Source organism: Crotalus tigris, unplaced genomic scaffold (assembly GCF_016545835.1).
Source record: "Crotalus tigris isolate CLP2741 ecotype Arizona unplaced genomic scaffold, ASM1654583v1 scf7180000020342.816771, whole genome shotgun sequence".
In the NCBI taxonomy this organism is placed as follows: Eukaryota; Metazoa; Chordata; class Lepidosauria; order Squamata; family Viperidae; genus Crotalus; species Crotalus tigris.
Genome location: NW_024097975.1, coordinates 160,292 through 176,923, shown reverse-complemented (window position 1 = coordinate 176,923; position 16,632 = coordinate 160,292). Strand labels below are relative to the sequence as shown.

Below are 16,632 nucleotides of genomic sequence, written 5' to 3'. Positions count from 1 at the left end.
AAGAAGCATCTGTTTCTATGGCTTTCAACTGCAGAGGGCATTAATAGGGGGAGGTATGTTGACAATGAGCCATCAACTGCTTAAAGCATCTCCCTTCTAATGTGCAATAAAGATTCTTATCTAACAATGCCTTGTTGAGTGTCTGGGTAACTTCAGCAGAGTTCAGGCAGGAATATCCTGACAGCAAGAAGCAACTGACTCATTCAGCTTATTAGACTATTAACTTTTTAAACCTTTTAGACAAATTATTTTATCCTAACAGTTTGAAAAAGGTAGATCCTCAGCCGCTATCACCTAGCATGGTACAATCAGGTACAACATCCAAAATCATTATTAGTACAATATTTATTAATAGGGGGACCAGATGGGATTCTTTCTTGGAACAAAATAGCATCCAGATCTAGCTCCCATCCTCCCCCCATAAATCTTTCACAGGCTACTTTTTACTTCAAATGCCTTGGAGTATAGCAATGGTGAGACCAAAGGCAAAAATACCATCCAATTTAATGGATAAAGGTAAAAAAGTAAAAGTTTACCCTGCCAGTCCTATCAGTTCTAGGGGTGGGTGCTCAGCTGAAGAGCCAGCAATGTCCCACGATACTTCTGTGGTCATAATAATAATAATAGTAAAGTTGGAAGGGACCTTGGAAGTCATTGAGTCCAACCCCCTGCTCAGGCAGGAAACCCTATACCATTTCGGACAAATGGCTGTCCAATCTCTTCTTAAAAACTTCCAGTGTTGGAGCATTCACCGCTTCTGGAGGAAGGTTGTTCCACTGGTTAATTGTTCTAACTGTCAGGAAGTTTCTCCTTAGTTCATGTGGCCAGCATGACTATGCCGAACACGCATAGAATGCTAATACCGTGTGACAAAGTGAGCTCTTGTTATTCGCCCCAGCTCCTGCCAACCTAGCCATTTGAAAGCATGTAAATGCAGTTAGATAGGTACCACCTCAGTGGGAAGGTAACTTAATGGATACCCTGGATGAAATGGTAACTCCTAGGTATGAGGGCCACTTATCTTTCTAGTTCTTAATATTTGGCTGTACAAGACATTGAGAAAAATGGCTTTTAATCAGTGCTGTTCTGGAGCAGCTCGATTTAAGTTGTCTATGTTAAACTCATTTTGGAAAATTGGACAGGGTTCACCCAAGATAGGAAGTAACTCAACATATGACTTAGGTTTTGTAACAGAAAAAGAATTTGGCATTAGTGCAACTTGAAGAGAGTGGGGGAGACGGAAGTTAAGCACTGATTTCATTCCATTTACCTAATCCCTAGTTCAGAATTATGCTATATTTTAATTACATCTTGACAAGATCTGTTTTGCTGTCCATTGTAAGAATTGAAGAACTGCAGGACAAGGTAGGAGAAGAGAAAACAACTGCTTGCCTAATTGCCTAGCTTGACATTTGATACCAGCAGTGTATTATAGGTGTAACGTGACACATACTATCTTTTTAATAAAATGATCTGTCACATTGCATTAGCTTAGCATTTACAGGATAATGCTTATTTTCACTTTGCAGATGTCTTTCCCATCCACCCCTTCAATTAAAATGTTCCTTGGTGCCATTTTTATTTCCAAAACAATGTCAAGTTAAACTGAAATGAAAATTGATGTCAGAGAGAATTAATAATGTCAGTTTTACCACCGATTTCCTTTAAAAAAACATACTTTTAAACTCAGTAGGGACATAGAAACATCTGTAGACATAGTTATGAGCTTCCAATTTGTCTCTTGCAGGGAAGATTACCATGAAGATGGGTTTTGCCAGCCTTACAGGGGAATTGCCTGTGCGCGAATCATTGGAAACAGGACTATTTATGTGGACTCCCTTCAAATGCAAGGGGAAATTGAAAACCGAATTACTGGTAAGTCAGTCTACATCTTTTCACGTCAGAGAATATTGTATTTCATGCAGAAACTTTAATCCAATTTTAATACCATCATAAATGGAAATCAAGCCAGGCAACTTTTGGAGGAAATTGAGGCAATTGTTGCTTTCTTATTATTCAGTATTTTTTTTTCAGTAGGCACCAATTTGATATTTATTTGAAAGCTTTTTCAGCATTAGGGTTGTACTTTTATAAAAAAAAAAGTAACCCCCCCTTTTATAAAATAAATTGTATTTAATTTAATAACGGTTGCTTGAGTTATCATAGGACATTTAGATTCTTTGGGGGAAAAAATGATTGAAGAAATGGATGATGCATCTACTTTGTCTTTTACTGTGTCTGAAAAAAAGAGAAAGAAAAATGTGTTTCCAAACACTAGAAGATCTATGAATGATCTATTGGCTATATGAACCCTATGATGTTATGACTTAAAATTTCATAGAGAAGAGCTTTTTTTTATCTTGTCAGTTGCCACTCTCATACATAAGGAGTGCAAATGACACCCTTAATATTAACAAATGCATAAATGTTAATTTATGCAAATTAACAAATTAACTCTTTTTTTATTCATAGTCTGATTGCTATGTTCAGAGTTGTAAATTTTAAGCAAAAGAATTTGATGCTTGATATTTATAAAGTATCTTTGCTTACCGTATTTCCCCAAATATAAGACTGGGTCTTATATTAATTTTTGCTCCAAAAGGCACATTAGGGCTTACTTTCCAGTTAGGTCTTATTTTCAGGGAAATACAGTACTAAATGTGTCCGTCTGACTGACAACCTTAAATGGGGCTTATTTTGAGGGTGGGTCTTATATGATGAGCATACTGAAAAATCATGCTAGGGCTTATTTTCCAGTTATGTCTTATTTTTGGGGAGACATGCTAGTTAGATGACATTTTGATGCTATCTCTTTTGTTAACCATTTAATGGAATATAATCATTTCCTGTTTAGAGCTTGTAGCATGCATTCGCAACATGCAATATGTGGTTTACATTTTAGGTGTTGTGGTGTTCATATTATATCAAAATGCTTTCTATATGAATGTATTTATATCTATGTGCTTGGAAAGGGGTTATGTTGAGCAGAATAAATGAGCGTGATATTGTATAATGCACATTTCCTGCCAGCAGTTTTCTATACATTTATTCTGTATGTTGTTGTCACTAATATGTGGCCTTTATGTGCACCTTTTTGTTATCTAAGCATTAAGTAATGAAATCCCCTCTCCAAAGTAAAAGTATAAATAGAGTTGTGGTAGTTACCCAAAGGCTGCTATTTTGTGATAAATCTTGAGGCTTTATAAGTAACTGCAGATGTTCATAAAAGTCTGTGAATGCCAGAGCTCCAAGTATCAGAAATACTACACTGTGATCCATAAACATGTGCTGATAATTTTGTTAGTTTTTATGATGCCACAACTTAATTATTTCTACCAGGATAAAAGTTTGCTTTTTACATTTTTTAATTATAATTAACTTATAATTATATTGTGAGCTTCCCTTTCCAGTAATAGATGGAAATGTACTGTATTACAGGCCCAAAGGAAGAAAATAAAAAGAGAAAAAAATAGATTTTACCTCTACCTGAAAATTGCAGTAATTCTGTGAGAGAGGTCCTTATTCCTTTCAGTCCAGAAGACCAGGATACTCTAAACCTTTATTTTTGCATAATGTTACTATGTGGTTTAAAGCAGGGGTCCCCAACCCCGGTCCCTGGACCAGTACCAGGCCGCGGCATGCCAGCATCAGGTCCACACAAACAAGCAAAGCCCCATCTGCACACAAAACATGCCAGCATCCGGTCCACACAAGCAAACAAAGCCCCAGCCAACACACAAAACCACACCCCCTCTGGTCCGCAGAAAAACCTCTCTCCATGGAACCGTTCCCTGGTGCTCAAAAAGTTGGGGACCTCTGATTTAAAGTATTTATGTATTGTATGTTTGTATGTATGTATGTATGTATGTATGTATGTATGTATGTATATTTAATACATGATGTCTCCGGAGGGGGCGGGATATGATCGGACTTGCGGTATGATTGTATTATTTTATTGTTTTATTCTTAGATGATTGTTTTAATTTTGTACGCCGCCCTGAGTTCTTTGGGATTGGGCGGCATATAAATAAAATTAAATAATAAATAAATAAATAAATAATGCTTACTTACAAGGATTATCTTACAGGGGATACACTTACATTTATACTTATTTTCCTCCCCCACCTGCCACCCTGATTTAGGAGACGGGTTTGTAATTACAGTCATTGTAGCTATATTTTGGTACTTTTCATCAAAGTGAAGTTCTGTTAACTAACAGAGGGATTATTTTCACTAAATTTCCATTCTTATGCAACTCTCAGTGTCAGCTTCCCCACCTCTGGGATAAATTTTCACAAAAAAGGAATGGTAAATCAACAAAACTGCCTACAGGAAAGGTCTACTATAATCTAAGGAAGGTTTATGCCTGTGATAAAGAAACAAAATATAGCTCTTAAATCATTGCCAGTGCAGGTTCCACTGATAAAGAGTGAACAATCTTTGCAATAAAAAGCTAGAGCTACATGAGTACAGAAATCTCAGTGGATGATAGATTCTGTATCTCTTTGGTATATAAAATCTTCCTCATGTGGAATCAGGGAAATTTCTCAAAAACATTTTTGTATGAAGGGGGGAAAAATCATAAATGAATGCACCCCGTCCACTAATTTCTATCTTGGCTAGCCCAGTGAGATATATAATTCTGAGAATGGAAATTAGTGACATCTACTGTCCAAATAGGAAAATTAGCTAAAAGACATTATGGTGTTAAAATCTTTTAGTGGTTTGAAGCAATCTTAATAGTTTTTAGAAAGACGAATTATAGTTCAAATTGTACATGGGTTTCTTTCTACTTGCCTACTGCTTACTTAAGGTTGAAGCTTCCTTTACTCCTCTGTAGTTCAAACCTTTGTAGCTGGTATTGAGACTCGGCCTCTTTATATCATCCAAACCTGTAGAATTCGTTTGTATAATATTTCTCTGATTCCTACATATGATCAATGATGATTTGAGACTGAATGAAGGCAGTAAGTCCCAGCACTTACTGTCACAAAATTGTTTGTCAATTTCCTTCACCTAAAAAAAAAAAAAAAATCAAAGTTGATGCACTGTTTCCCAGGAATTAAATTGTCTGACAATGTGTGTTTGTGTGTGTGAGAGAGACCGGAGTCCATTGTTTTCACCTGTGTTAGCTTTCTGCTTAAGAGTATATGCATGTTTAAAGATTCTTTTGCTCAATAATGTGTCATTTATTGATTAAAGTGAGTTCAGTAGCCCATTAGACTCTTTAGTTCAGATTACAGAAGTCATCGCAACCACCTAATTCTTTTCTATGTGCTCATTTTTTTTAAAATTCAGTACAATGATAACTCTTGCAATTAAAAAATCCATAACAGAGAATGCTAACTAATGCAACCTAAGTACTAACAACAATTCCCTTTATTTTACCTAAGTAGTAAATTCAGGAGCTTTTAAATTCAACTATTAGTTTGTTTGAAACCTACCCAAAAGTTTTAGGACTTTTATGGAGAAGTGGTATTTATGCAGAAATATTGAAAATTCAGAAGGGTTCACAAATGTTTAAGCACCACTGTATGCATTCAAGAAAACTCAAGTACCGTATATGCCGGCGTATAAGACGACTCCCACAAGTGCTAAACTCGGCGCCAAAGATGGGGATCGTCTTATACGCCGAGTCGTCTTATACGCCAGAAATACTGGTAGTTTCCGGCGTATAAGACGACGTTCTAGGAATGCGGCTCGGCGACAAAGATGGGGGTCGTCTTATACACCGGGTCGCCTTGTACGCCGGCATATACGGTAATAAATACCAGTATTTGGTATGCAGTTGTTGCTGAGGCAGAGGCGGCGGCAAACCATGTCAATATTCAAGACTCTGGTTTTAAAATATGAATTAATGTTAACAGTATAATTGAGCTTAATAATACCCATCCTTTCTTAGCAAGATGTGATGTCCACCCAGTATTTGAGGATTTACTGGTTTGTGTTTTAGAGTAGAAAATGCATTTTTAATACTTATCAAGTATTAGTAATGAAAATAAACAATTTAATTTTAGCTAGAGCTAAGAATGGCTAAGTCCTAGAACTTGCAAGAAATCAGCTACAGAACATATGAAGTGAGACTATAGAAATGCATGCTTTTAACAAACACATTGTGCTTTTATTTTATAACTCAATGAGCACAGTTCATTCCAACACATTTTGGATTAGACAAGTATACACATGTGGGATTTTGAGGAAGGTTTGCGCCTCTTTATTTGAAATCAGTAGAATATTATAAGTCCCTCCTTTTGTAATTCAAATCAGTGAAAAATTGCAAAACAGAACTTCCAATAGGTGATTTATGAACTATCAGTGAGTGGGCCCTGGTAGGTTGCCAAGTTTTTGGAATGAAAAACTCAATATAATAGATTTCCTAGGAAGTCAAATTTATGAAACAGACATGAAATCTGATGGTAAATTGCCTCCTCCCCTTCGCTCTGGAGGCAAGGCTTAAAATTCTGGGAGGGGTTAGCCCCTCCCTCAATTCTAGAATGATGCTACAAAGACAAAAGACTTAGCAAATTAAAAATATGTGAGAAACTAGGTTAAGTTTGTCCTAGTTATATATGAAGCCCTGAAATGTTTCCCCATCTTGATGCTGCCTGAGTTGGCTGGATGCTATAAAATTGATCTTCATGGTTAGTATAATATACCATTTTCCTACTGCAGAATCTTGTTAACCTTATGTGTCAAAATATATAAAGATTTGTACAGTGTATCTGTTGTCTGTTCCAACTAAGTTTTTATTAATGCTCTTAGCAGTTTGGCTTAAAGTCATTCCAAATACATGAAAAACAGTATACTCTACTGATGTTCATTTATTATAGAAACTGGGCCTTAATTATTGGCTTTTCTGTCTGTCTTTCCAGCTGCATTTACCATGATCGGCACATCCACCCATTTATCTGATCAGTGTTCCCAATTTGCCATCCCATCGTTTTGTCACTTTGTGTTTCCACTGTGTGATGAGCGTTCCCGGATACCTAAGCCTAGAGAGCTGTGTCGTGATGAGTGCGAAGTTCTAGAGAATGATCTTTGTCGGCAGGAGTACAACATTGCTAGATCCAATCCCCTCATTCTGATGCAGCTCCAGCCACCTAAATGTGAGGACTTGCCACTGCCTGATTCTTTGGAGGCTGCCAACTGTATAAAAATTGGAATTCCTGTAGAACGGCTCAACAGATGTAAGTTATTGTTATATTTGCTTTCTGCTTTTCTCTTCTATTTGTTTAATGCAGAGGTGGGGAACTATGGCCCCTTTATAACTTATGGACTTCAACTCCCAGTATTCCTGGCTCAGGAATTCTGGGAGTTGAAGTCCACAAATCATAAAAGGGCCACCCCTGGGTTAATGCAAAATTAGTATGGATTTTTCCTCCAAGTGCCATTTCTGAATGTATGTAGTTGCCTGATTCCAGAACTTAATATGTTTCAATGTTTTGCCTTTTGACTGCTTGGAATTAACTTGGAGGAAGAATGCAGTGATGAGAAAGAGGAATAGCCCAGGTGAAATCTTTTCCCCAGCTTCTCATCTATACAGTGTAAAGGAATATTGCCAGAAAAATGCAAAAGCTGCCTCAAGCACCTGACCAGTTGCCAGACCTCCCTGAAAGCAAGGAATGCCCTTCTTCAAGCTTTTAAGTTGTGCTTGCTTCAGAATAGAACCCTCCAAACACAGTGCAATGAGGGTATAATCTCTCACTGTTGCTAAGCACTCGAGATGTTAAAACTGCAGTGAAATAAATTTGGTGGAGAAAGAGGAGATAACCTTTTGCAACTAGACTAGATATAATATACAAATAAAAATGGTGCTTGGTAGTAATTCATTTGCAAGAGAAAGATCTGAGAGGAAAAAAGCAGGAGGGGGGGAAGAAATGGAAGAAGCTAAATGGGGCGGGAGGGAGGAGGATAGTGGAATACTTTGAGCAGGTCAAACGGTTGAGACAGAGTAATGTTGACATGGGTGTTCTGGTTAATTTCTGGACTCTTCCTTTGGCATGAAGCTTATCGGAAACTCATACTTTCTGGCTAGGTTACTCTAGCTTGTTTCTGCAGGCTTGATTGTTTTCTTTATTTTCTACTTTTAGAAAAAGCAGCTGATCTTATCCCAAATCAAAAAGGAATACTGTAGAGCAGAAGCTTTATTGTAGAGTTACACATTGTATGTAGCAAAGGAACAAATCTACACACAGAGAAAGAATGGGAACATTTCTTATTCTTTATATGTCTCTTGTAAAATCCACTGTTTTGCAGATCACCAGTGTTACAATGGCTCTGGTGCTGATTATAGAGGAACTGTCAGTGTCACAAAGTCAGGCCACAATTGTCAGTATTGGGATTCCCAGCATCCTCATTCCCATGACTTAACAAGTAGAGAGTTTCCTGAGCTTGGAGGTGGGCATGCTTATTGCCGCAATCCTGGAAGCCAGATGGAAGGACCTTGGTGTTTTACTCAGAACAAAAACGTACGCATGGAACTGTGTGAAGTACCTGCATGTAGTATGTATTACTCTTTTTTTTACCATTTCTAGAATAAAATTATTCAAGCATGACTTATTCTTACTTTGTGTGATGTGCAAAAAATGCTTTTTGATGCTGTTTTTATAAATGAAATTAATCCAAAAATTAGTTTGCTATCAAATGTATAATGTATGTATTCATTGACACTGATGCTAAGAGATCTAAGGACATGCAACCAGTTGATCTAGCAACATTAGTTGCTCTTTTTATTTAAGGGAGATAGAGACCAAAGGCTTGGAAAAATCAGGCAAATTTGCCATGTGGGGCAGCGATTTTGTCTAATTCCTTCCCCCAAAATAAGATCCAACCAGAAAATAAGACCTAGCATGATTTTTACGTGTGCACCCAATATAAGCCCTACCTCCAAAATAAGCCCTAGTTAAGAGCTTGCCCACTCCATCCCATCAACTGGTTGCTTGCAGCTGCAACCTAGCAGGAGGGTGAATCGCATTGCCATAAGGTGAGACGAGGCAGGTGGTGGAGAATGGACCTGGCTCATGTGCCCGCACCCACGCACCTCAGGACCCCCACAGCCAGGCCACCCACACCCCGCCACTTGCCTCGCCTCGTGGCTATAGCATTACCAGCAAAAGCCCTGTCCAGCAGGAACCTGAGTGGCCACCCACCCACTCCATCAAACCCTCTGCTTGCCCACGGCCGCAACAGCTTACAGGACTTCCCAGGGCAGATGCTCAGGAGGCAGCGGCAGTGCCAGTGGAATGTAGGAGAGGAGGAGATCGACATGGACAGGCAGGGGCAGCTGAAGGACTGGGCAGCATACGCCTCCCCTGTCTTGTGCGGCTTCAGCCTCTGTCTGGCAGGCGGAGAAAGGCTTCCCAGGGTAGACATTTCAGCTGCCCCTGCCTGTCCGTGCTGCTCTCCTCCTCACCTGAAGGGTGTGTTCCACTGGTACTGCCGCCACCTCCTGAGTATCTACCCTGTAAAGTCCTGTAAGCCATTGTGGCTGCCTCCGTCCACTTGCCAGACACCTTTGGCTCCCGCATGCTCGCTGCCTCCTGTACATGGAAAAATCCCCCTGAAAATAAGCTCTAATGGGTCTTTTGGACCAAAAATAAATGTAAGACCCAGACTTATTTTTGGGGAAACGGGTAATTATTTTGGAATGATATAGCCATTGTTCATCTGTACCATGTAATGGTTCCAATAGATGAGACCAGTAAAAGCAGAACTCCAAGGCAACAGGTTTCCTTAAAGAACATGTTTATTGGCTACAAAGTATCAGCACAGTCAAAAGTGAAACCAAGTCTGGAGTTCTCTCCCAAGCATTACAATGTTACAAAATTGAACTTCCCACCCCAGCACTATGTAATTATCCACGTTCCCCAATAGAATAATTTGGTGGGCTTTGTAACAGAAGGCTCAGACCGCCAAAAGTCAGGCAGCAATGACCTTAGTTCCCATGGGACAAATTATTGTTTAGTCTAACTTTAAAACCACTCATTCCCCCCTCCCAGTATTGTGGCAACTGAAAATGAAGAAAAAATGGCTTTAGCCAAGATCTTTGCAGTGTTGACATACCACCTATGTTCCTTTGTTGACAGAAAAAGTTTGGCTGCATTTCTGTCCAGTGAATAAAGATGTTTAATCCATGTAGTGCATTCCAATTCAGAGACAAAAGTTAAAAAAATTAACTATGGCTATGATGCCTTTAAGATGTGTGAGTGGAAATATGATTAGGTTCAATATACAGTTGTTCATTTCGGAAATACAGGACTTAGGACACATCCATTTTTTTGCATTTTTTAGTTATATATGGTTTGGATGAGTATATCTTTAGCTGTTGCACTTCAGCATAAGAGCACTATAGGATTTTATGTTTTTCAATTTCTTCTAGTTTTTATTAAAATGAGTTGCTGGCCCTAAACTGAAAATAGACGGAAATGGTGGAATATGAGGTTACAGACACTTATATTGAAATAACCTCTTACACTGAATATTTGCTGCTTTTAAATTTTTCACCAGGCCCCAAATGGGTGCCTGTGGGTAGAGATTAAATTATGATTTAATGTTATTTCTAAATGCGGTCAGGACCGATTCTTTAAACTGTGACTTTAAAAAGATTTTTTGTGTGATGTGCAAAAAAATGCATTTAGTGGTATTTTTTCATATTTTATTACATAAATATGTGGAATAATAGGAAAGTCCCCTCAGCTGCCGTTGGTTTATTTTGATGCTGAATTAAACTGTCGGATCTTTGAGAATCATAATAATAATAAAAATGGGAATGAAGTCAGGGCTTTGAACAATGCTTCATTAACATTCATTATGAAATCAATTTATTGTTTTGAACTTTGCTTTAATTCCATTTTTCTTTTTATACTCTCCTTTGTGGCTTTTTTGTTCTGTCCTAAAAGAACAGGATATAATATTAAAATGGATGTGGGTGAAATAAGGTTGTACCACTGTAAATGAACATTTATTTGAGTGCTGGGTTTGCTCTAGCTCAAAATCTATTTAATTTTGTGAGAGTATAACCAAAATCTCCCCAAAATCTTCACCTACTTTCCATTCACTTTCTGCCTCCACCCATTCTTCTCTCTGCCCTTCACTTTCTGCTTCCTCTTCCATACTCTGGTATCATGCAGTAGAAGACAGTTAGAAATTATTTCCTGCCCTCATGCTTGGGAAAAGACACTGTGCAGAGAAAATAAAAGACAAATATCAGAGTTTAAAAAGGCCATTTAGATCATCAAATCCAAATCCATACTCAGTGCAGTAAGTCCAAGCCATTCACTGAAGGGAATCTCTCCAGTTCTCAAGGCAATTGAGCTTCACTATCAAACTGTTCTTGCCAACAAAATGTTTTTTTAAGGTTTGGTTTTAGCATAAACCTGTTTTCATTCTGTACAACAAGATGATGGAGAACAGATCACAGTTTGTTGCTGTTTTCTTCAAGTACAGTGTGCCTTCTGTTTATAGGAGGATGGTGAAAGGAAGCAGTTATTTTCTTTTCAGTGCAGAAATGAAAAGACGAGTGGAATCAGTTCTCATTGGAGAGCAGAAGAAGAGAACAAGTGCTCCTTCATTTTACATGGAGGAAAGACAGGGAGAGGAGGTTGAACTCTATCCTACTGTTGCCTAGTCATATAAGTCGGAAAGACAGTTTGGCTTATAAGGAAGCTTCACTTCTGATTCCTTCTGTCTTTCCAACATTCTGTTTACTTCAACAGGTTGACTGACAAGTTTAATCTAAAAACTAGATCTTAGATTGTGTGTGTGTGTGTGAGAGAGAGAGAGAGAGAGAGAGAGAGAGATATTTTTTAGATTACTGTTTATACTCTTATTGTATCCCTTTTGCTTTTTAATGATTGTATCCAGTGTTGGGATTCAATTATATGAACAACCAGTTCTCTGTGTGGATCCCGCTTCTGGAAGTCTGTTCTGGGCCTGGGCAACAAAAAATTAGCTACCGATTCTGCTGAACTGGTGTGAGCCGGCTGAATCCCACCACTGATTGTATCCTATACTTTTTATGGTCATCCCCTCCTTATGCTGGTTTATGACTGCAGTAAAGATTTGATTAGATTTGATCTAATACTTTCACAGAGGATCAGTTTTGGATGCTTTTCCATTGTGCAGTCTGTGAGTAAAACATGATGTGTGCCTCATAATCTTACAATAAACCACTTGATCCTGAGAAAGATCTGTGACTTAATGATATGCTTTGGTAACACAGTCCACATAGATAATGTTGATATCCATATTAATTACTCAATCCCCTGCATTTTATTTGGGACAAGTTCTTTGTGTCCATTGTGGATTACATTACAAAGATGTGTATAAGTTCGTATTACAGTCAGTTCTCAACTAATGACCACACAACCGAGCCTAAAATTTCTGTTATTCAACAAGACATACTGTGAGTGAATTTTGCCCCATTTTATGACCTTTCTTGCCACATTTGTTAAGTAAATCACTGCAGTTGTTAAGCTAGTAACAGGGTAAACCTGACCACATGACCCTAGGGTACTGCAACCGTCATAGATACGTGCCAGTTGCCAAGCATCTGAATTTTTATCATGTGACCATGGGGATGCTGCATTGGTTGTAAGTGTGAAAAACTCTCATAAGTCATTTTTTCAGTGCCATTGTAACAAATGGTTGTAAGTCACGGATTACCTGTACATATTGTGTGGGCTATATTCATTGTCTAGTCTTGGAATATAACATTATTTGCTTTGCTTTTGAACTCCGTCTGAAAACATGCAATGCTTTTTCATCTCATAGGCCCACGTGACAGCAGCAAAATGGGAATCCTCTACATCCTGGTTCCGAGCATAGCCATCCCTCTAGTTATTGCCTGCCTTTTCCTCTTGGTCTGCATGTGCAGGAACAAGCAGAAAGCATCTGCCACCACTCCACAGCGTCGTCAGCTGATGGCCTCTCCCAGCCAAGACATGGAAATGCCTCTCATTAATCAGCACAAACAGGTACCTTACCCAAATTTATGCATGCAGACAGGTAACATTTAATATTAATTATTCTAGAGTCTTCTAGCAATGCCATTTTAATTTGAAATTTCTTGACCCATACCAAACCTCCCAGTAGGTTCCTCAGCATTTATTCATTTCTCAAGTGTTTGATCTGAGAACAGATGCAGAAAGATGCCAAGGAAGTAAAAGTCCTTGGCACAGATTTTGTGCATTTAAGTAGGTTAATATAAATGTGACCAAAGTGTTTAATTTTAACTTAGATTTTCATCACTGATTTGCTACTAAGGGTTTCTAATATGGTAGACCATCTTATCCCATTACTCTTTTTACTTTCAGAATAAACTAAAAGAAATCAGCCTTTCTACTGTGAGATTCATGGAGGAACTAGGTGAAGAGAAGTTTGGAAAAGTTTATAAAGGTCACCTGTTTGGTACAGCTCCAGGGGAGCAAACACAAACAGTTGCCATCAAAACACTCAAGGATAAAGCAGATTTAACTCTCCGAGAAGAATTTAAGCATGAAGCAATGATGAGATCAAGATTACAGCATCCCAATATAGTTTGTTTACTGGGAATAGTGACCAAAGAACAGCCCGCCAGTATGATTTTTAGCTACTGTGCTCATAGTGACCTTCATGAGTTCCTTGTTATGAGATCTCCTCACTCTGATGTTGGTAGCACCGATGATGATAAGACAGTGAAATCAACATTGGAGCCAGCTGATTTTTTTCACATTGTAACTCAGATAGCATCAGGAATGGAATATCTCTCAAGCCACCATGTGGTCCACAAAGATTTGGCCACCAGAAATGTGCTCGTGTTTGATAAACTCAGTGTGAAAATATCTGACTTAGGCCTTTTCAGGGAAGTTTATTCTGCTGATTATTATAAACTAATGGGAAATAATCCTCTTCCTATTCGATGGATGTCCCCTGAAGCAATCATGTATGGTAAATTTTCAGTTGATTCAGACATCTGGTCTTATGGAGTAGTGCTGTGGGAGATCTTCAGCTATGGCTTGCAGCCTTACTGTGGCTATTCCAACCAAGATGTCATTGAGATGATTAGAAATAGGCAGGTTTTGCCATGTCCAGATGACTGTCCTGCATGGATGTACTCACTGATGTTAGAATGTTGGAATGAATTTCCCAATAGAAGGCCAAGATTCAAAGATATCCACAACAGATTGAGAACATGGGGAAACCTATCTAATTACAACAGTTCTGCACAAACCTCTGGTGCAAGCAACACTACACAAACCAGTTCCCTCAGTACAAGTCCTGTTAGTAATGTCAGCAATGCCAGGTATGTTGGGCCAAAGCAGAAAACTCAAGCTTTCTCTCAGCCACAGTTCATACCAATGAAAGGACAAATAAGACCAATGGTGCCACCTCAACTTTACATTCCTGTCAATGGTTACCAACCAATGCCAGCTTATGGAGCATATTTACCAAATTTTTATCCTGTCCAAATCCCAATGCAGATGGCCCCTCAACAAATAGCTCCTCAGATGATGCCAAAACCAGCCTCTCATCATAGTGGGAGTGGTTCCACTAGTACAGGATATGTAACAACTGCTCCCTCCAATGCTTCCATGGCTGACCGTGCTGCTCTTCTAACTGAAGGAGTAGAAGAGGTACATAATGTGTCAGAAGACATTGCTCAGAATCTGGTCCAGGAAGAGGAGGAAGAAGAGGGCTCTGTGCCCGAAACAGAATTATTGGGTGATAATGACACTCTTCAGATGGATGAGACTGAATTTCAATCAGAACCCTAAAAATGTTGCCTTATCACAGCAACAATAGTGGACCCCTGTTTAGTTTGCTGAAGACTGTGGTTCTTCTGATTTATACAATCAGTGTTTTACTTCAGACTCCTATCTACAACTGCTAACCCCAAATCTACATAAATGCAGCAGTATTGAATACACCGTTTTAATGGATTATTTGTCCAGAAAAATTTGCAAACGTGATGTAGAATAGTTCCTAAAATCTAGGGTTGAGTACAGCTCTTGCAGGGAGGCTGCTTTTATAATATACTGTTGCTGTGCAACATATAGTACAAATGCATTGCACATCATGTATATCTTGAACTGTGATTGTATTTTTAATGAATTCTGGTTAAATTGATAACCAAACAATATAGGTGACATGGAATTGTTCTGCATGTGAAAAGATGGCCAAAATGTGTATTTTAAAACATTTAAAACATTTTAAAATATTTATCTTACTGATGCAATAAACTTTCAATGGAATTATTCATAAATAGATAAAGTACAGGTAAAAGCAGAATGACAGAAACTTTTCTCAGTGACCAATCCTTTCATAAAGAAATCTGATGATTATTTTTATAATTAAATGGAAGTTTGACCTGATTTAGCAGGAAGTATATTTTGCTACCTAAAAAAATGACAGGTATAAGCTATGTTGGGAGTTGAGAGCTTCCCAGGTTTGATTATAAGATGGGCGGCTATATGAATGTTTTAAATAAACAAATAAAAATAAAACGTTCTAACTTAAGCCAACCCTTTTTGCCTGTTCAAAGTAAAGTTTAGTAAGGAATAAATTACCACATTTTGTTGATCTCCCTGGTCACCACAACTTTCACTTAATTTTCCTTTAAGACGGTGCTAGAGATCAGAGTGATCAGTCAATAAATGTCAATTTATTTTATTTTAGGTACTAGGCATATGCACATACATTCTTCATTTTAAAAAAAATAGTGATTGTAGATTCTTAACCAAAATAAGTGACTTTGTACAGAACATATTTTTTGTGATTAATGCCTTATTATAAGAGGAATCATGTACAGATTTTTAAATGTAATTTATGTTTTCATTTATGTTTCATTTACAATTTTTTGCTAATTGCAATATTTGGGTATTTTAAATGCTTATATAATTATGATTAATAGTATTTTATTGGGATTGGAATTTTGTACACTTTGGTATGCTGATAAAATTGGTCCATACATTTCACAGAAATTTCTGTAACACAAGTACTCCCTCAATCATATTATATTGTAGCCAAATATAAGTTAATGTATTATTAGGCTATACGTTCAGTACATGATCTAACCAAGCAATTAATCAGTGGTGATTAATATTAATGCATGGGAAAAAAGAGAAAAAAGTAAAAATGGAAACTCATGTTTTCTTTTGTTATATTTTATTTGTTAAATTGTATTTTTCCTAAGAACATTTGGATTCCCTTGAGGCGTACATAGTAATCTGAAGCTGATAATAGCAACAGAAGTTGTTTTACTGGTTTGTAGTTTCTCTTGAATTGGCCTATGCACTGGCAGTTAAACAATGAAAATCTCTCTTGCTTTTTAATATAAGTGTGAATTGGAGACTATTAATAAATCATTTAAATAAATTGAAATTTACTTTTTAAATTGTGTTGATACTTGATATTATAAAATCAGGTGAACTTAGGAATTCAGTTTTTTTTTTAAATTTGCTTAAAGGAATTTGAAACCAAGGACAAATAAAATCACTGTTTTTTCACCTGTTCATATAAATAATCCTATAATGCAAAAATGCTGAGAGTGCGCCCTCATAATTTTTATATACTGTGTAGCTTTATTGTCTGGTCTCAATTTCTATATCTCTAAAATTCGATATCATAATATTACTATCAATCCACAACAATGAC

General features: G+C 37.6%; 1 protein-coding gene across 5 annotated transcripts in view; it reads left to right on the top strand.

The window, feature by feature from the left end:
* Positions 1 to 15,695, top strand: part of ROR2 (receptor tyrosine kinase like orphan receptor 2) — a 107,378-nt gene extending 91,683 nt beyond the window's left edge. For all 5 annotated transcript variants that reach the window (XM_039366509.1, XM_039366510.1, XM_039366512.1 and 2 more), the window contains exons 5-9: positions 1,748 to 1,875; positions 6,873 to 7,187; positions 8,257 to 8,502; positions 12,772 to 12,974; positions 13,314 to 15,695. In XM_039366509.1, coding sequence (XP_039222443.1) covers positions 1,748 to 1,875; positions 6,873 to 7,187; positions 8,257 to 8,502; positions 12,772 to 12,974; positions 13,314 to 14,753 — 2,332 coding nt within the window. In that variant the 3' untranslated portion in view covers positions 14,754 to 15,695. The remainder of the gene's footprint in view (positions 1 to 1,747; positions 1,876 to 6,872; positions 7,188 to 8,256; positions 8,503 to 12,771; positions 12,975 to 13,313) is intronic.
* The last annotated feature ends 937 nt before the right edge of the window (positions 15,696 to 16,632 follow it).